Raw genomic sequence first — 20,485 nt, forward strand, 5'->3', positions numbered from 1 at the left:
TAACTAATGTAGCCAGCAAATGATTTAACTAGCTGTGCAACCTTTTAAGGTATTTTAATGCTAAATTTGTACTGCTAAATACTAGTAAATAATGTTATATTCATAATATTAAGAGTATTTTTTTGGCTAGTTGGTTTATGGCCAGGACATGTTGTCTTTGTAGGAGAAATATGTTGGACTACAGTATGTATGTAGAAATATGTGTTAGTAATATTTAGTAATATTAATTTATTCTTGTAATAATAGTTTATATACCCATTTTACCCCATGTTTGCTTGCAGCAATCACCTGCAGCAAGACAACTTATACTGGCCACAACCCAATCTGAATCACAGCACACTCAACTACATCAGACCTCTCTTAATACTGAGTTGTGCAGTTCAGTTCAAATAATAATGCTCATCTCATAGATTGACTACTGTTTACTTCCTGTTCTCAGGATATCGCACCTTCCTCTGTGAAGTCTGTAAATGAGGCACACATTCATCAGATTGGACTGCAGCCGTTTTGTTATGAAACCAAAATGCAACAGACATTCTTTAATAATTATACTGTGTATCTATAACGTAATTGTGTTATGTTCACCGGTTTAAGAATTGTTCTGGGAATTGTAAACGAGACTGACACCATTTAGTTACAGTTTTCCTTGTGAAAGGGATCTTTTCATCCTGTTTAACATTTATGTTTTGTATCAACGGTGCAATCAGAAACCAGGTTGCAGTGGGCATTTCACTGGGCTGGTTTTGCAGGGATGACCTCGACACCACTGGTCCACTTTTAACTTCGTCAGTAAAAAATGATTGGCCAGGTTTCTGTATCCTATCCAAAACAACAGTGCATGATACGGTTACATATTTATTTGATTAACACTGCAGTGCATTGCAGGGCCTGACAGGATGCCTTTTATAGAACGTTAGCTGCAGAATTACTTCTGAGTTCTTCCACAGTAGCAGAGTTGACCTCCAGGCAAGATAATGGCAGCTGAAAAATGTAATTCCATAGTGAGTCATTTCTTAAGTTGTTTTTCCATAGTTTTGATTTGAGCTTTTCTTTTGTGTATTTTGGGAAAAGCGCTGCCAGACAGCTGTTAAGAATAGAAGAAATAGCTCTTGTCGAGACAACCTCATCAAACATTACAGCTGTAATGAAAATATATTTTCCTTATGCTGTGGTTTTTGTTATTTTTAGTCATTTTTCAGTGCATCTCTTCTGGCTATCAGTGTCAAAGGAAAAAACATTATTTCAAGAATTGTTTTTTTGTTGTAAATTAAGGTTTTAATCGAAACGAAATTTAGGAAGAATGGTGGCTGGCTCACTTCACTAAAAATGTCTTTATTCAGAAATTAATTCTTCTTCATTACACAATAACCTCACTTAATCTTCTCCTTCCTGTCTACTCAGAGAGCCAGATGCAACTCCAAAGCGTCAAATTATGGATATTTAGGCTTCCGACTGAAACTGGAGACTTTCTCTGTGAACTTAGCAAGTGCTGAAAAAAAAAAAAGAAGAACTGTAATTGATTTCCACTTTGCTAAATGTGTAACCTGCAGAATCCCTTTCTGTTATTTATTTATTAAGTTCCGGCGAGCGGGGACCTTCGCAAGTTTGTCTGCGGTAATGTTTTCATTAGAAACGCCGCCGGGCCAGCTGGTCTCTGTAGGGGAAGGCTCCGTGCCGCTCACCTATTAGAGGGGCTGTGTGTCTGCGCTAACGCGGAGCAGCCTGTAATCTGGGCCCCATTAGCCAGCCGCTGTCATTCAGACACACGGTGTCGGCCTGATTTAAATAAAATGAAATGAAGATAGTTGTTTGGGGTCCCCTGGCTTCCCTCGTTGCCGTAAACATATGCTCCGCGCCCCGCTTCCTTCCATCTTATTTATGACTTTAATTTGTTGTGTGGGCTGCGCTAGAAATTAAATTTAATACAATCCTCCCGGGGACCCTGCCATATAATAACATGGTAATTTCTGTGTATCCTTTTGAAAAATGAGGAAATTAATTCTTTCTGACATGTTCTAATTATTCCAGTGTGAACAGCAAATCCACTGCCTCCCTCCCCTCTTCCCGATGCACACACACGTACGCGTTCACACGTGTGCGCACGCACACACACACACACCCGCGCACACACACACACACCCGCGCACACACACACACACACGCACACGCGCACACACACACTAACACACACACACACACGCAGACCCCCAGGAGTGTTGGAGGTGAGAGGCAGGCGGTGGGCTCTGAGGTGCTAACACTGACCAGCAGTGCATTTCATTTGAAGCATGAGCAGACACCTTCCAGCACACCTTCCCCACGTCGCAGCGCTTTGCACAAATTAATTCACTTCTCATCTGCCAGCTTTGATTGGGGGAAGGCAGGGGTGGGTGGGCAGTGGAATGACAGGGACCCTCAGGTACGGTCAGGTGCAGGAAGGCAAGCTGGTGATTGGTCAGAGGTGATCCTGTCGGCCTGTCACTCAGTCAGGCCTGTCTTCATGCCCCATTCTCTTGTCTGTCAGTGTGAAGGTGGGAGTGCACACCAGGGACCTGCTGGACCTGAAACAGCAGGGCTGCTGGGATTGAGACATCTGCCACCCCCCCTCCCCCCCCAAAACCCCCACCCCCCTTTTAGTCAGAGGCCTTTCACACCTCTCAGTGCCCAGAGGAAACACTTTAAGCACTCAGAGTCATACTCTGATATGGGTAGCAGGAGCAGGGATGCACAGATTACACACTTATACTCACATAAGCTAAGGGTACTCACAACGCTGGTCTGCAGGGTTTACACACTCACACTGATACAGGTCCTCACAAACAGCTCTGCACGGTTTACACACTCACACTGATACAGGACCTCACAATGCTGGTCTGCAGGGTTTACACACTCACACTGATACAGGTCCTCACAAACAGCTCTTCAGGGTTTACACACTCACACTGATGCAGATAGTCTCAGGAAAGTACACTCGCTGGGTCCTGATCTCCGCACACTCAGACGCTCAGAGGGAGGAACTCGGCGAGCGTGCGGTTCCGCTGGCGGTGTCCTTGCCTTCTGGGCTTTATCCGCTCGCTGCGGATGCGCTGTGTATTGAAAGCTGTGACCTGGAGAGTTTAAGAGCGACCCGCGCATTAGAAAGATTGCCTGTGTGATGGACTAACATCAAAATCATAGCTTTTGTGCCTGTCAAAAGCCCTTCATAAACACAAGAATATTCTGTCGGCTGAAATATGTTTTTTGTTGCAGCACTCTCAGGATATTTGTTATGTGCGTGCTGTTATATCCTTATACAGTTATAATATGAATTCTCGTACATCAAGTCTTTTGCTTATTTTTTTTAAGTAGCACTGTACATCATGTCTGTATATACTGTGCCCAGTACACAGTTAACACTGTAAATTAGATTTCAATTTACACAGCTATTTTATGTTCTGCAACATGAGTAATTTCATAAGCTTAAAAAATCTGTATCCAAAACTGCAGCTGTGTGTTTATTTCCAACATCACACTCTAATTGTTCCTGTCATTAATAACTAATTGGCTAAAAAAGGCCCCGTTCTTGTTCTTGTTCTTGTTTGAGGCATTTTTTGAGTGATTGGGCAGGTTACTTTTACAGGTTGTTGATCCAAATTACGTGTAGGGGCAGGCACATTTAATGGGAGTTTTGCACTCGTTTAGAACTGTATGACATCTGAGCTATAAAACTCAACATCCTGTCCTGTGTGTGCTCCGTGTATATGTGCTGTAAGCAGAGGAGATTGACGGAAAACGGGCACGGACACATTTGAAAAAGTCGTCATTTAAATTGTGACTGAGGTGCGGCACCACAGAGGAACGTGATACTGAGCTGTATTACGTAGCAGCGTCCATCTTGGATCGGCGAAGTCTCTTAAGTAGAATGTAGAATGTTGATATGTAATTTCTGAACAGTCAGTCTCTCAGGTCCTGAGGAGAACAAACACACACGCGTCCTGTGACCTGGTCAGTTGGGTCTGGTCCCCAGGGCTGTAGTCTGCGTGTCTGTGTATCTGTCTGGCTGTCCTGTGCCTGGCATGCTCCCAGCATGCTGTCATGCTCCCTCTGTTAAAGAGCTGCTCTGTAGCCTGTGGGCGCGGTCCTGGCCTGACTCAGAGAGGAGGGCGTCACCGTGGTCACTGCATGACGAGGGGTTAAAGCTTTCCAGATTTCATCAGTGCCACCTCCGCCAACAAAGAGGGAGGTGGGCTCTGTCGCCCTAGAGATGCCCTGCCCCGCCCACTCTCTGCCCTCCAGACAGGGCAAATGCCCCGCCCATGCTCCGCCCTCACACTTTGGCTGACGCAGTCTCATCCTCCAGTCCATGCTGTGCAAAGTAGAGGGGTTATAATATCATCTCCTTTATGGACCTACTTGCACCACAAGTCCAGAGTTTATATTCAGTGTTAAAGCTCAGAAGCAGTTGTTAATTGTAGACAGTGACACAGTGTTAAGGCTCTGGAGCAGCTGTGTTAATTGTAGATGGTTAGACTCAGTGTTAAGGCTCAGAAGCTGCTGTGTTAATTGTAGATGGTTAGACTCAGTGTTAAGGCACAGAAGCAGCTGTGTTAATTGCAGACGGTTATACTCGGTGTTAAGGCGCACATGCAGCTGTGTTAATTGCAGACAGTTATACTCAGTGTTAAGGCGCAGAAGCAGCTGTGTTAATTGCAGACGGTTATACTCGGTGTTAAGGCGCAGAGGCAGCTGTGTTAATTGCAGACGGTTATACTCGGTGTTAAGGCGCAGAAGCAGCTGTGTTAATTGCAGACGGTTATACTCGGTGTTAAGGCGCAGAGGCAGCTGTGTTAATTGCAGACGGTTATATTCAGTGTTAAGGCTCAGAAGCAGCTGTGTTAATTGCAGACGGTTATATTCAGTGTTAAGGCTCAGAAGCAGCTGTGTTATTTGCAGACGGTTATACTCAGTGTTAAGGCTCAGAAGCAGCTGTGTTAATTGTAGATGGTTATACTCAGTGTAAAGGCTCAGACGCAGCTGTGTTAATTGTAGATGGTTATACTCAGTGTTAAGGCGCAGAGGCAGCTGTGCTAATTGCAGACGGTTAGGCTGTGTGAAGGGGAGAAGGCAGAGGCAGCTGTGTTAATTGCAGACGGTTATACTCGGTGTTAAGGCGCAGAGGCAGCTGTGTTAATTGCAGACGGTTATACTCGGTGTTAAGGCGCAGAAGCAGCTGTGTTAATTGCAGACGGTTAGACTCAGTGTTAAGGCTCATAAGCAGCTGTGCTAATTGTAGACAGTGACACAGTGTTAAGGCTCAGAAGCAGCTGTGTTAATTGTAGACGGTTAGACTCAGTGTTAAGGCGCAGAGGCAGCTGTGTTAATTGTAGACGGTTAGACTCAGTGTTAAGGCGCAGAAGCAGCTGTGTTAATTGCAGACGGTTAGACTCAGTGTTAAGGCTCATAAGCAGCTGTGCTAATTGTAGACAGTGACACAGTGTTAAGGCTCAGAAGCAGCTGTGTTAATTGTAGACGGTTAGACTCAGTGTTAAGGCGCAGAAGCAGCTGTGTTATTTGCAGACGGTTATACTCGGTGTTAAGGCGCAGAAGCAGCTGTGCTAATTGCAGACGGTTAGACTCAGTGTTAAGGCGCAGAGGCAGCTGTGTTAATTGTAGATGGTTATACTCGGTGTTAAGGCGCAGAAGCAGCTGTGTTAATTGTGGATGGTTATACTCGGTGTTAAGGCGCAGAGGCAGCTGTGCTGATTGCAGACGGTTATACTCAGTGTTAAGGCGCAGAGGCAGCTGTGTTAATTGCAGACGGTTAGACTCGGTGTTAAGGCGCAGAGGCAGCTGTGTTAATTGCAGACGGTTAGACTCGGTGTTAAGGCGCAGAGGCAGCTGTGTTAATTGCAGACGGTTAGACTCGGTGTTAAGGCGCAGAGGCAGCTGTGTTAATTGCAGACGGTTATACTCGGTGTTAAGGCGCAGAGGCAGCTGTGCTAATTGCAGACGGTTAGACTCGGTGTTAAGGTGCAGAGGCAGCTGTGCTAATTGCAGACGGTTAGGCTGTGTGAAGGGGAGAAGGCAGAGGCGTGTGTTGATGGCGAGCTCCTGGGCCATATGGTCCTGCTCTATCGGAGCACGCTCGTTGCAGATGGTGGGGGAGAGGCGGCTGGATGGGAGCGGGATTTGGCAGCGGGGCGATTCTCCGATAGGCCCGCAGCGTCCGGGCGCGTGTGGCCGCCGCGCAGCCTTCCGGCACCTTCCAGCATCTGCAGCCCGCGTCCCCCGCCCCGCCCCGCCCCGCCCCGCCCCGCCCCGCCCCGCCCCGCCGGCGGGAGCGCTGCCCTTGAAACATGCCGGCCCGCCGTGCACACGAGCCCCTAACCAACCCCCCGTCTTAAAAACACTGTGAGCCCAGCGCTGCTTCCCTAACCCTAACCCTAACCCTAACCCTAACCCTAACCAACCCCCCGTCTTAACAAAAACACTGTGAACCCAGCGCTGCTTCCCTAACCCTAACCCTAACCCTAACCAACCCCCCGTCTTAACAAAAAACTGTGAGCCCAGCGCTGCTTCTCAGTCCTCACTTTTGCCTTATTTTTCGGAATGGTCTGGTCCGTTACTGATTGGGGAAGAGTGTTAGAGCTAGAGCACTGCTTTTAAAGTGCGTGTGCCCGGGACTCCCCTCTTCTGCGCCACACTGCAGTGTCTTAGGGCCCATTTCAGATGTGGAGGTTATGTCGCATTGGCTCACCCTTGCTTGGTGGATGGGGAGGAACAATGGTCCCCCAAAAAGAGTCCTTCTCACCCCGATAAGCTGCCTCTGTGCTCTTCTGCTTGGCGGAAGTTTTCTGAAACGTGAAGGTGACGCGGGTCGGGTGCGCGTCTCCTCTGGCTGCTTTTCGTGGGGGAGGAGGAGGAGGAGGAGGAGGAGGAGGAGGGGCAGAGGACGTACAGAGGAGACTTTTTTTTTTCAGCTCCTCACACTTCCTCAGAGTGGTGAGGAAGCACGGTTGGTCAGCGCCGCTCGACGCTTCGCTGTTGTTTTCTCGCGTTGTCGCCACGGCGACGGCTGGTGTGGCACCCGGCCGGGCGCGGGCGCGCGGAAAGCCTCGGTGTAAAGCTGGCAGGTCCCCGCGGGGCTCACGCCACGGCTAAGAGCGCACCCGCCTGAAAGACACGCCGTCCTTGGGCTCCGGCAACTCACTCTTTCCATTTCCTCAGAGAGAGAGAAAGAGGGAGGAAGAGGGAGAGACAGGAGAGGGAGAGAGAGACTCAGATGGTATAACGGAGGGAGAGGAAGGGGGGAGAGGAAGAGGGGAGAGCTCTAGAAAAACAGCGAAAACGAAATGATTCAGTGTGCAAACGGTCTTTTTTCACTTTATTTGTGACAATGCTCTTGGGAAGGTACTGTTAAGAGTTCTAGGAAAAAAGTTGTAGGACTTTGAGTCAAGTTTGAGTCAACTCCCCAATGTGAAAGGCACAGACACTAAACTGAGTGGGAGTGCTTCAGTATCGTTCTGTCACATCACTGCATCCGGAAGTCACTCGTTACAGTAGCACTTAACTGTACTAGCACATTTTTTTTGTTTTGTATTTTTCAGTTGCAAATCATTTAAATATTCCTGTTTTACATAGCAGGGTGCAAACCATATGTACTTTCGGTTCAGTCTCGTTTCGGCTCTGGCAGACGCTGTAGTATGGAGTTTCAGCGTTTACAAAAAAAAGGAAACGAAAGAAGAAAGAATTACAGAGGATAATGACAAAAGGGTACGCAAAACAGTGTTTCTAAAAAAACAAATCAAAACAACACCAGAAGCCAACGGGAAAACCGTTTGGCACAACTTCCCAAACACGTGTTCCCCCAAATTGCAAGGTTAAGCTTTGAGAGCGGTGACATCACCCCCCCACCCCCACCCCCCCCCCCTCAGCGGTGTGCGGTGGCAGCCCAGGGCCCCCGTGTGCGGTCGGGGGGCCCCTGGAAGCCGCGGTGACCCCCGGCGCACACATGGGCGGCAGCTGGGGCGCTAGCGTAGCGTCAGGCCGCATGCACGTCTCCTCTGAGCACGGCCTGTAATTAATGATGTAAGAGGGCAGGCAGAACGGTCCTTCCGCTGCGGCCGCGCACTCGTTATTTAAAGACTTGCAGGGCTTGTTGCGTTGCTGCAGTGCGCGCGTGTGTGTGTTTATGTGTGGGAGAGTGTGTATGTGAGAGTACACCGTGTGTGTGTGTGTGTGTGTGTGATAGATAGGGAGAGTATATGTGTTAGTGTGTATGTGAGAGTGCACTGTGTGAGTGTGTGTGTGTGCATCTGTGTGCATGCATGTGTGTGTGTGTGTGTGTGATAGAGAGGGACATTGTGTGTTAGTGTGTGTGTGTGTGTGTGTGTGAGAGAGCTTGTGTGTGTCTGTGTGATGGAGAGGGAAATTGTGTGAGAGTGTCTGTGTGTGTGTTAGCGTGTGTGTGTATGTGTGTGAGAGAGAGCTTGTGTGTGTGTGTGATAGATAGGGAGAGTATATGTGTTAGTGTGTATGTGAGTGTGTGTGTGATATAGTGTATGCTGCTTGTCTCTGTGCAGTTACAGTGGCTCTCTGTGCATTTATTAGTGTGTGTCTGTGTGTGAAAGTGTGTGTGTGTTAGTGTGTTAGTGTGTGTGTGAGAGTGTGTGTGTGTGTGTGTTATGGAGAGTATGCTGCGTGTTTCTGTGCAGAGTTACAGTGGCTCTCTGTGCGTTTCTCCTGTCGCAGACTCCTCCCACAGCAGCCATGGAGGCCTCTCCTCGTAGCAGCTTTTTCCTGAGGTCAGTTTCTCTCTGTTTTTCTCACTGTTGTGGGGGGAGGGGTCAAACTCATCTGCCCAATCACAGCTCCCACCCGTCCTGACACCTTCCGTTTGATCTGGCGAGAAGGAAGCAATGAATCCTGGACTCGTGTGTTTTTGTCAGTGAATTGCCAGGGTCGCCCCCCGCAACCCACCCCCCCCCCCCCCCTCCCCAACTCACACACTCGCCCCTGTCCGTGTCCCCATCCCCCCCCCATGTAACACCGGCATGCTCACAGGGCTTCTGGCCGCTCCCCGTACAGTGAAACCGAAAGCCTTTCATTTCACAGGCCGAGATTCTCACATGACACATTTCACAACCCGGCCCCTTCACGGGTGGACTGTTTTTGTTGCTCGCATCGCATGTGCTTGTTTGTCCTCGCTGCTCTTATACAGGTGGTGGTAGTGGGGCGTGTGTGTGTGTGTGTGTGTGTGTGTGTGTGTGCACATGCGCACTTGTGTGTGTGTGTGTGTGTGTGCGTGTGTGTGTGTGTGTATGTGTGTGTGCACATGCGCACTTGTGTGTGTGTGTGTGTGTGTGTGTGTGTGTGCACATGTCGGGGTGAGGGTGGTGGGGGGAGGGGTTAGCGTACGGGACGTGCAGTTTTATTCAGCACGTTTGAAATGGTACGCCAAGCCGAAACGACCCGGAGTCTCCGTTTTTTCCCCCCCTCTCCCCCCCCCACCCCCGCCCGCCCGCCCCCGCCATCCTGCGATTCTAATTAAGAATTTGTGCTGTCATTGCTGGGAGGAAATAAATAGCAGTAAGTAGCTTTAGCGCTCGCTGCTCTTCTGGTGAGTTAGCTTCTCCTGGGCCCGAGCGTTACCCCCTAATTACGTCCCTCTCATTAAGGCCCGCCGTAGCATCTGCCTTTTACAGCTGCTGTCAGCCGAAACTTACTGAACCTAATGGATCTGCTTTGATAGCGCCGCGCTTTTCCCCCCTCTCTCTCTCTATCGCTCTCTCTCTCTCTCTCTGTCTATCGCTCTCTCCCTCTCTCTCTCTCTCTCTCTCGCTCTCTCTCTCTCTTCCCCCCCCCCTCTTTCTCTCTCGCTCTCCTGAAATTGATTGCTTAAGTGTAATGGAGGTCATTTATTTGATTAGATTTACGCCAATTCCTTTCAAACACTTTTTAACCTAATCGAATGAAGGGCATTGTGGTATGACACATATCCCCCCCCCCCCCCTTCAGTTGGGGGGTTTTGGTTTGTTTTTGGTAAGTCTAATTCCGAAAGTGTGGCTCAAGGAACTGTGTCTGTTTCACTTCTACTGTACCGTCCACTTGCAGCACGGGCATCTCGAGCCCTCAGTGCAGAGCTGGGTCCCTTTCCTGGAATCTGCGCGTAATACGTAATATTTCAGACGCTGGATAGCGCGGCTGCAGCGCGTGGTGCCCACACGCGGGGGACGGCGTGCAGGTGCACATGCGGCTTCCCTTCCTCGCTTGGGTTTGGCTGCGGTAAAGAAGAGGCTTTCCCGTCCGTACGGCGCGGCCGTTCGGCCCTTCGGGACGCCGGGCGAAGGCTCGCCCCGGTAATCCGTCCGCGGAAACGTTTAGACAGCGCCCTGCTCGGCCGTCACGCGGAGGGAGGCCCCAGACCCGCGGCGGGGGGCGAAGGGCCGGGGGTTTCCGCGGGCCTCGTTAGGGCCGGCGAAAAAAATGAGGAGGAGCGCGCGGAACCGCCCTCTTAACGCTCGGGCGGGTCGAAAGTGACGCCTCGAATTTGCGGAGCTGGGAGTGAGCGACCCGCGCTCCTTTTGAAGATTTGCCCGCTCGCCCGGATGATCCCGGCCCTCGCAACGTCTGCGCGCTCCGGAGAAGCCAGCCGTGAAAGTTCTGATCGCGCTGGCGTCGGCGTTGGAGCGCTCGCAGCGCGGCGGCCCTGGCCATCGTAAGCGAAGGCGCCCGAGGGGGGGGGGGCCGTCCTGATGCGTTTGATGAGCCTTTGATAAGTCCTCATGGCACATTTACATTTATTCATTTAACCAGACAACCAGGGCCCGTCTGGAGTGGCACCTCAAAGGTAATGGCAATCTTTGTGATCTGAATCTGGTCTCCGACCTAATTAAATTAATAATGTAGGCTTGAGGTCTGTGGTGCTGAAAAACTGACCCGTGATACAAATATTTAAATTTGCTGGTGGGGGAGAATTAATCTCACCACCGTTGCTGTTTTTTTAATTTTAAGTTATGAATGCAAACAAGTGCAGTTTTGTTTTTTCGACTGTTTTGCATCAGTGTGGCAGCCGTGGAAATTTTGGAAAATATTGTAAAAGTAATACAAGAAAAGTAGGATTATAGCCTTGAAGATTTCACACCAAAAAACCTTAACAATAATTACACTGTGTGATTATAATTGTTACACACGACAAACTTTGTTTTTTTTTTTTTTAGTTTTATCATTTAAACACAACCAAAAAAACTAAACGCAGGTACCCTGCAATCAGAATGATCATATTTTACTAGCACTTGTTTGAAATGTCATAATTACACATTGTTAGATTTTCTAAATGGTACATAGTCAGTAAATTGAAAACAGCAGGCAGCTGTATTAAGCTGTATTTGATCTCAGTTGATAATTCTGTATTCTATTTCATGCTAAACTTTTCAAATATTTCTTGTATTTGTTTTGGTCGATAGTATTTATATTTAGCGTATCTAATTGCCTAATCTATTTTACTGTCCATTACTATTAAGTATTTTATTTAGCGTATTGTATATGGACAGTGATCTTGTGTAGAATTAAAAAAAAAAAAAAAAAATTATATACAAGTTGTTCATCAATGGGAAAATAAAGAAATTTCCAAATTTCCTGTTTGCTATCTGTAAATATTATTTAGTTTATCTATAGCCAACGATCTGGATTGACGGTGTGGAGAAAAAAAATTATATACACACACACACACACAACACACACACACACACACACACACAGAGTGGAAAATAGATGCTTATCTGAAAACAAATTCTTATTAGGGGCACTTAAAAATAAAGAGCATTTAGTTTTCACACCATCTCATCACATTGTGATGTTATTTGGTTCTGTTTTTTTATTCTTTTTTTCTGGGGAGCTGTCTGGTTGGTCGTTGTGTTGAAGACCTCACCCCATGGTCTGGTATTGAACGTAACTGTTGCACTGCCCAAGGTTTCCAGTCAGCACGATTTTCTCCTCCTTTTCGGCCAAGATTTCCTCCTCAGGCTGCTGCCCATTCAGTTTAGTCCAGCATTACAGTAAAAAGCAGATTAAGAACAGAACACATGCTTGCCTGCCTTCTCCCAAATATGCAGAGGCTGTGCTAGTGATGCGAAGAGCCTGTGAATATGATGAGGCATTGAATACTGCTAGAAAAGAAAACTAGCTAAGAGAAAAACGAGTGTTACTTCAGGTCAGGGACTTGTGGTTGGATTGAATTTGGCCCCCAGGAACTTTTCATTTCGAGAATATTTCAAACCATGAAATATGACATTGATAAAGAATCCATCTGAATTGTCAATTGCGCTTTAAGTAGAGGTTGTGTAATGTAATTCCTATTTTGGCTCTTAGCGGTAGGACGAGTTAGGGGCAAGTGTTGGATTATTTCCAGCATGTCACCTTCCTCCTTTCTCTTCCTAATACCTCTGAGTGGGGGATTGTGGGATTGTGAGTAGGGGATTGTGGGATTGTGTTAGATTCTAGCCACCTGTTGAGGCAGAAGCAGCAGCAGTCTGGCATTCTGAAGTACGGGGGGAGGAGCCAGAGGAAATGCTCTACCTCTGGAACTGTGAACTGTGCTGGACAAAAAAAAAAAAAAAAAAAAAACCTCTTGACCTTTGACCCAGTGCAAAAGGCTCAGTTACGTAACAATTTGCTTTTGTTCTTCTCCGTCGTTGTCTCCCCCGATGAGAAAGAGCCGCGATTAATCTTGAGTAAAAGCAACATTACGGTCTTAATCCACACCCTTCTGTCAATGTCTGTTTTAATTAAGGAAGACAGAAGTGGCAGTGGGGAGATATTGCACACACGCGCGCGCTGGGGAATCGGAGGAGGAGGAGGGCTGCCCCAACAATCAGGCCCAGATTACAGCCAAGCTCTCCCCGGGCCCTGCCCTCCTGCCCTGCCAGTGCTTATTGTGTTCCAGGGAGGGAGGGAGGGAGGGAGCGAAGGAGCGAGAGAGATGGAGAAAGAGTGAAAGAATGTTTCTTAAGCGTACCGCAACATATTTTATTAAGCAACTGTACGAGGTCAGAAGGGGCTCTGTCGAGTGCAAATATGCGAAAGTACGCGAACCATAGTGTAGCAACTCCAAGTTCGCACTTCAAGCAAGCAATACATCTTCTTCCTTTTCGTTTTTTTTCCTTTCTTGCATAGCTTTCGCAAAAGAACGTGTTGGCTTTTCCCTGCTCTTAAAACTCCGTGAATTGAATCACAGGGCTAGTGCTAGTGGGCCTGCTACATGGCGCTATTGAAGGAAGAGGCTTTCAAACCCTGGAGTCCCTCAGTATTTACCGAAGTGTGGAAAAAGAACGCACTCTTTCTGTGAATTCTTTCCACATAAGAATTGAGTCTCTTTATTTTTTATTAGTGAGTCATGGTATTTCTAACTGCCTTTATGTTCTGTGCCCTATTACAGTTGTCAAAATAATTATGTATTTTGATGTAAGCTGCAACTCTGTTACTGTAGTACTCATTCTGAGAGACATGCTAAGGTTCCCAGAAGCAAAAAAACTCATTTCAACATTAAGCACTTGTGACACTGGCTTGTATAAATAATTGAACGTACCACCTTTTCCACGACGTGTCCAAAATAATGACTGTTGAGTTTAAAACTGGAGGTTAGAAAGGCCCACTGCCGTATCAAATGTATCAGATGTAAATCATGTAATCCCATACAGAGCAGGACATCTGCGATATAGCTAAAGGGGTTTAGGTTTCAGACCAAAATACAGTACGTCAGTGTGATATCAGTTTTTAAATAACTATTCAAAGTAAAAAATAAAAAGACAGTCACCAGACCCATGTCTCGCTCCTTAGGAAAAATCTGGCATTTTTTTGGCGTTGTGGCTGGAGAATCTGAAGCGCGGTGTTTGTCACTGCCGCCTGTGTGTGCGAGAGAGTGTGTGAGAGAGAAACGGAGAGAGAGGTTACTCCGCGGTCTCTTCCTAATCCCACCAGAGAGCCTCTCCTCCTACATCCCTGCCATTATTTGATGTAATGAAAAGAGAAAGTGTGTAACACTGAGATTGTTAATTAATTTAGTCTAACGAGATGAAGATAAATGAAGCACGCCAGAGGCTGAGGAGGGGTAGGGGGCCCCCCGCTTTGCTCTCCCAACCCCCCCCCCCCCCCCCCCACCGCCACCTTCTGCTCACAATGAAGCTCATTTACAAGGTGCGACTCCCGGTTAGGCCAGGGCCTGTTTCATTTTCACCCTCGCTCACTTTAACACAAGAATCTTTTCACCAAGAAAGAAAGGAAATCTGCATTCGAAAACCACAAACTGCAGATGCAGCCCCTCCATCGTTTGGGAGCCATCTTGAGAGACACTTTCCTCATCAGGAGGGGGTGCCTTCGCATGGCTTAATATTACATTAAAAAGACATTTAAAAAATGTTATTGAGTAATCCAGTGTTAATTTGGTCCATTTGGTTTGATGCACAAATGCAAGAGAGTTCAGCAATCGGCAATATTAACATGTCGACCTTTGTTTATAAAAACAGAAACTTTATTTGTGAGTGCCTAGCATGCTTCTATACTGTGTGTAGTACACTTATTACTAAACAGCCATTATTGTTATAGTCCAGTAATTGCTTGACAGAGTAACATTTGCATTTCTTTCTTACATTTTGTTGTTTCACTTTGGCAATATTTTCCTTCCTGTCATGCTATTTAAAAAAAAAACAGAACAGCAAAAGCGACAGAAGACAGAAAGGAACATCCTTTTATATTTAAAAAAAGTCAGGTGTCCACATCCATGCAGCCTTCAAACAGCACTGAAAAATCAGTAGTCTTTCTAGCCCCCCCCCACTCTCTCTTGGACTCTCTCTCTCTCAGACTCTCTCTCTCTCTCTCTCTCTCTCAGACTCTCTCTCTCTCTCTCTCAGACTCTCTCTCTCTCTAAAGAAGTTCTGTAGGAGCCGCCGCAGCAGTGCACACCAATCATTATGCCAGCCATTCTACTACTCCTTTATCTGTCAAGCTGGCCACAATAGGTTGTTGCTTGTGTGGACAACACCAGAACAATTACGCTCTCTGTTTGCTGGGCAGGGCTGCTTTTTTTAAAGGCAGATAATGGACTCATTATTGTTATTCTTAGACCAGGCCTCAGGAGGAGGAATACTTGCTGTGGGTACGTCATTATTTAGCAAATTTTCGATTAGCTCATCACATTGTCTTGTATGGTGAAAATCGGAGCTCGTTGGGGAGGGGGGTGGGGAGGGGGGTGACACCCCTAGCAGCAGCCTCTGAGCCCATGAGTTAAAAGGTAGCACTTGATAGGCCAATAATATGAAGGAAGGTGGTAAAAAGAGGGATTAGAGCTGTTGCCGTAGTAACTCCAACTTCCATCTGCGCGGGAACAATGGACTTGTGTTCCTCTACCACCTTGGCTTCAAAAAATAGAGAGCGAGGAAAGCAAGGGAGAGAAAGAGAACGTTCTGAAAGGACAAGACCCTTTTCAACAACAAAGTGGAATCCCAGGCCTAATAGGCTCTGCGCTGTGATTTGTTAGTCCAGTCCACTGGGGGATTCGGGGAGATGAAAGGTCAGCGCGTAATCCAAGGACGGCGAAGGTCGCTGTCCCCCTCGTTTCTACAATAGCAGTTTGTGTTCCTGCCTTCGTTTGTTCCCCCCCCCCCCGTCTCCGGGCCAGACGCCGAACCCAATACCTGCGGCTCGGCCGCTCTGAAAGGCGGGGTGAAATGAAAGAGAGAGAGAGAGGGAGAGGGAGAGAAAGGAGCGGAGGAGGAGGAGGAGGAGGAGGAGGAGGAGGACTCGGGCCCGAGCGCTGTAGGAGTGAAAGCGCTCCGCGCCGCCCCGCCAAAACCCACTTGTTACCGGCCGGCTAAACAAACACAAACTGGATTTACGCCGGAGATTTGGGAGAAAGAGAACTCCTCCTGTAAGCTGTCAGACGCCGCTTGGACCGGCTCCAGCTGTTTCCCCCGACCCGTTGCGTGAGCGGGGAGTTTTGGGGGGGGGGGGGGGGAGGGGAAGCTTTCTGCAGTTTTAATATTTGGTTTCAGGCACGGCGCGCTCCGCTCAGATAAGGCCTCTCCCGTCGGGCCCGACCCGCACACACGTACACACACATACACACACACACGTACACACACACACGTACACACGCACATGCAAGCACGCACACGTACACACACACACGCATGCAAGCACGCACACGTACACACACACGCATTCACACACACACGCATGCAAGCACGCACACGTACACACACACGCATGCACACACACACGCATGCAAGCACACACACGTACGCAAGCACCCCTGTTCTCGTCACCTGCGATCCAGGACGAATCGCCCCCCCCCCCCCCCCCCCCCCCTTCCGCCCCATTGTTGGTCTCAGTTTCTGACGCCTGCTGCTTCCCGTGATTCGATTTATTTCACAAGTTCGCAAGCTATAATTCTTTCTAATAAAAAGCGTGAATTAACAGATTCTGTAATACGAGCCAAAGTCTATCTGCGAGGAAAGGGACTCCATTCCCCTAAAGTTGTTATGATCTACGATCTGCGGCCATATGTGTTTCTCCTTACATTTTATGTCTCCTATTACAACTGGAATATGTCTGCTCGCATTAAGCTAATTTATGGTGTGGGCCACCGTAACAGCAATACGGGTTAATGAATCTGGCATTGCTAATTAACTGCTATTGAGGGCTGAATATTAATCCAACCTCTGGGAGGATGTTCAGACCGTAGGGCTTGCGAGAGGGAGGGGGGAGGAGAGAGAGGACAGGAGATCAGCCCTCTGATTTATTAAGTGCGTTAGTAAGCCCGTATCACTGCGCACAAGAGCTGTTGTGCTGCGTGATGTCGAACATCTAAAGTACCAGAACACAAAGGAATTTTTTTTTTTGTTTTTTTTTAAATAAAGTCAAAGAAAAAAATTCCAGAGCACACAAAAGCCAGTTTCTATTCCAAGGGCCTGAAGAGAGAGAGATTGCTGATATGGATATCTCGATTTTGATCAAATATCTTGGAACATTGCCCCTTCAGTTAAACACAAGAGAAGTCTATTAGTAAATGACATGACTTTATATGAGGTGGTACTTGATATACTGGATATTATTTTTAAAAACATGCCCTTCACGTGCAGAATTGTGATATTTATATTTTTCCAAATAAACGTGTGTCTGAGTTTTTAATTAGAGATTTTTATATGAATTTAAGCCACATTTCTGCTGTGTGAACCACAGCCACGTATCACACAGGGCTATAGAAAACCAAACTAAACAGGACCTCTGGAGGTGAATTGAGGACCTTATGTTCCACCCAGTGTACAAAATATCCATGCACACAAAGGCTGTGCTATGCAGGCAAGATTGTTGTGCATTTACTTTACACGTACCGCTCAAAAACAGAGAACTGAGCCCAATGTTACTGAGAGCATTCAGCGAAAAAAAAAAGCTTGTGGCAGGAATTTGCAAGGGAAGGTTCTCTCTCTCTCTCTCTCTCTCTCTCTCTCCCTCTTTCTTTTCATTCTTTCTTCTCTTTTTGTCACTCTTTCACCGAAGAACACTCTTCTGTAACACCCCCAGTCGCCCCTGAAAAGAGAATGAACCACCCACTGCAACCTGAGTGGAGCGATACACTCAGCCCTGTGTGCTGCCGTGCCGTCAGAGAGACTGGCGGCCTTTCATTGTGTTCCCATTAACCCGCTCCGCCCCGCCACCCTCAGGATCACCGCAGCGCTCAGTCTCGCCCGCGGCTCGGCTCTGCGCTCCCTTACTGTTCCACAGGTGACCGGCATGGCACAGGATGGGATGGGATAAGATGGCTTTTGTGCGTATATATATATATGTATGCAGCCTAGAATACCATGTGGGGACTCCGGGGAGAGCAACAGCTTTGGCAGCGTGTGGGATCTGGGCTCACGGAAGTGCTGGAAACGAGGGGGCTGCTGCTGTGAGGGTTGGGAGGATTTCCTTAGTGCTCTGTTACTCCGTCAGGAGACCCACTGTCTCACTGCTCGATTCCTTTTACTCCATCAGGGGGCCCATTGTCTCACTTCACTGCTACTCCATCAGGAGGCCCACTGTCTCACTGCTCAATTCTGCTGCTACTCCATCAGGAGGCCCACTGTCTCACTGCCCTGCTACTCCATCATCAGTCCCACTGTCTCTCTTGCTACATTCCTTCATCTCTGTCAGCATGCCCTCCGTCTTCGTGCTCCACCCCTGCACCACAAAGCCCACCGTCTCCCAGCCCGCCGGCTTCATTTTTGGTGAGCGGCAGCGAAGGCTCCCTCTCCCGCAGTCCAACGCACTCTCTCCCCGGAGCCAAGCCTTTCAATTTAGATTTCAATTAGAGGCAGCCATAATGTTAGTTCTGTGATTAGGAGTCCTGTCCTCCAGGAATCAGATCTGTTTGCACCTCTTTTCTTTTTTTTTTTTCTCTCCCCCCTTCTCCTTCTCCTTCTCCGGCAATCAGATGGAATCTGATGAATTGCGCATGTAATTACGGAAGTTATTGAATATTCAGATTGCTCGACGCCGCTCGGCGAAACCATCTGATGACTCTCGGTGTGAGATATTCATAGTGCATTAACTCTAAATGTATCGAACAAGTGGCCCAGTTAAAAAGCGACTCCTGTAATGGGAGAGGGCCAACGTATGCCATTAGCCTGAGATAACAGCAGCCGCTAAGGGGAACTTAATTAAAAATTACACCGCCGCATCATGGCCTGCCTTGTCTCTGTATGCGGCCGCCTCATTCAGCAGGAGGCTTGCCTGCATGGCTCTGCATTAGCCTGGGCTTGTTCAGCTTGTGCCTGCCTGCCTCTGAGAAGGCATTATCCCAGCCCATCTCTGGCTAAGGCACCCACCAAAACGTACAGAAATTCAGCATTTTTAGTAACTGGTTTTTTTGGTATTTATTGTTTTAGTGCATAATTTGACCACCGGACTGGTGAGGGTAATAGGAAGATTTGAATACTGGTGTAATGTTAAAACAGGGTTAATCAAACAGGTACATCCATGCGACCATGCAAAGAAGCCCAACTGCACCCTTACCACCTAAGCCATTTGAAACCCAGGTGTGGTGTGAAAGGTAAAATAAATTTCTGATCACTTTCCATTACACCAGTTTGCTTTCAAACATTTAATCGTTATCTGGGAATGAAGTTAAGTTATTTGAGCGATTCATCTGTGGCAACTACTTAAGGTTTTTTTAAATAGATGTCTTTAAAATTAAATTTTTTTATTTTGCTCAGAAAATCTTCGATAACCTGCAAAAAAGAGTGTACAGTTGTCTTTTGATACTTGTCCCTGAATGTTGTTGTTAACATATCTGTCTGATAATCTTAGTTTTAATTTTCTTTGTGAAAATATTTTGTTTATTTTTTTTTTTGAGGGATCCAAAGAATTACAGTGCCTTTAAAGGCTGACTCTCTGGACTCTGTGTGAATAGTGAATCCATCTGAGGCTTTTTGATATTTTAAAACACCACCATTTCACAGCCACATGCTCTGGTAGAAGTAGTGATATCACAGAACTCAGCACACTTTCCAGTGTCAACTCATTTCACATCCGCTAAGCTCACTGCTCATTTCCTCAAAAAGGTCATTAAAAATGCATAGAGTAGAAAAACAAACAGTAGAAAGCTTTGCGGTAAATAACAACTTTAAAGAACTGTAAACACAAACAGTTGGTTATTGCTTCAACCACAGATATAATTAATGAGCTCTAATTATTTATTAAAGCTCATTTTGTCTGTTTCTGGCCTGGGGGCTAATGCAGTTCTGTTGTAAAATACATAGAGACAGATGAGATTCTTTACAGTGCATATGAGAAAGAAGAAGAAAAAAATCTCACGCCTTAATTTCATCGCTGGAAATTCAAAAGGACGCTGCTGGCGTGTTTGCAAGATCATATGCTGAACAGAGTATTCCAGAACATGCTACAGCACATTTCATGCCATTATTAATGCATGATATTTACAATTTAGAGGCTAATAAATGAAAATTTATCCTTTCTCTGTAAAAATGTTGTTTTTTTTGCCATATGGGAACTAATTATTTTGATAAAAGGATGTCATAGACCACTAAGACTAAAACATGTTTTGTTTCTGTTTTTTTAAAGTTTTTAGTTATTTCAGGCACTGGTTTTCCAGAGAGCTCTGAAGGAGGAGGCAGTGCAGTGTACTCGGGACAATCAGATGCACACTGCAGTGCTGTTCTCGGGCAGAGAATGGGGATCGCACAGTTGCCCTGGCCGTCAGTGGCCCTGTGTGGCCCTGATGGCGCACTGTGTTATTTAAGCCTTGGAAGCGGCATTAGTGGGCTGACCCCTCAGGTTTGTGGCCCCGGTCCATGTATATTATTAGGATAATAGGATTGGACTTGTTTACACCAACTGTCAGGTTAAGGTAAGGTCAGAGAAGGGTTCTTAAACTCACGTAACTGGCTTATTTACACGTTAGAATAGCATTGTAGTGGCCCCCTCGCACGCACATGAACTCGCGCCCTGCTGG

The 20,485-nt window shown here is 47.1% G+C and overlaps 1 protein-coding gene across 17 annotated transcripts in view; it reads left to right on the plus strand.

The window, feature by feature from the left end:
- The window catches only part of LOC118227027 (transcription factor SOX-6-like), a 188,160-nt gene that overhangs the window by 37,044 nt on the left and 130,631 nt on the right, over nucleotides 1–20,485 (plus strand). For 7 of the 17 annotated variants that reach the window (XM_035417094.1, XM_035417091.1, XM_035417093.1 and 4 more), the window contains one exon: nucleotides 8,728–8,780. The exons of the other annotated variants lie outside the window; for them this stretch is intronic. In XM_035417094.1, the coding sequence (XP_035272985.1) occupies nucleotides 8,746–8,780 (35 nt within the window). In that variant the 5' untranslated portion in view covers nucleotides 8,728–8,745. The remainder of the gene's footprint in view (nucleotides 1–8,727; nucleotides 8,781–20,485) is intronic. 17 annotated transcript variants of the gene reach the window in all.

Source organism: Anguilla anguilla, chromosome 5, assembly GCF_013347855.1.
Source record: "Anguilla anguilla isolate fAngAng1 chromosome 5, fAngAng1.pri, whole genome shotgun sequence".
Classification (NCBI taxonomy): Eukaryota; Metazoa; Chordata; class Actinopteri; order Anguilliformes; family Anguillidae; genus Anguilla; species Anguilla anguilla.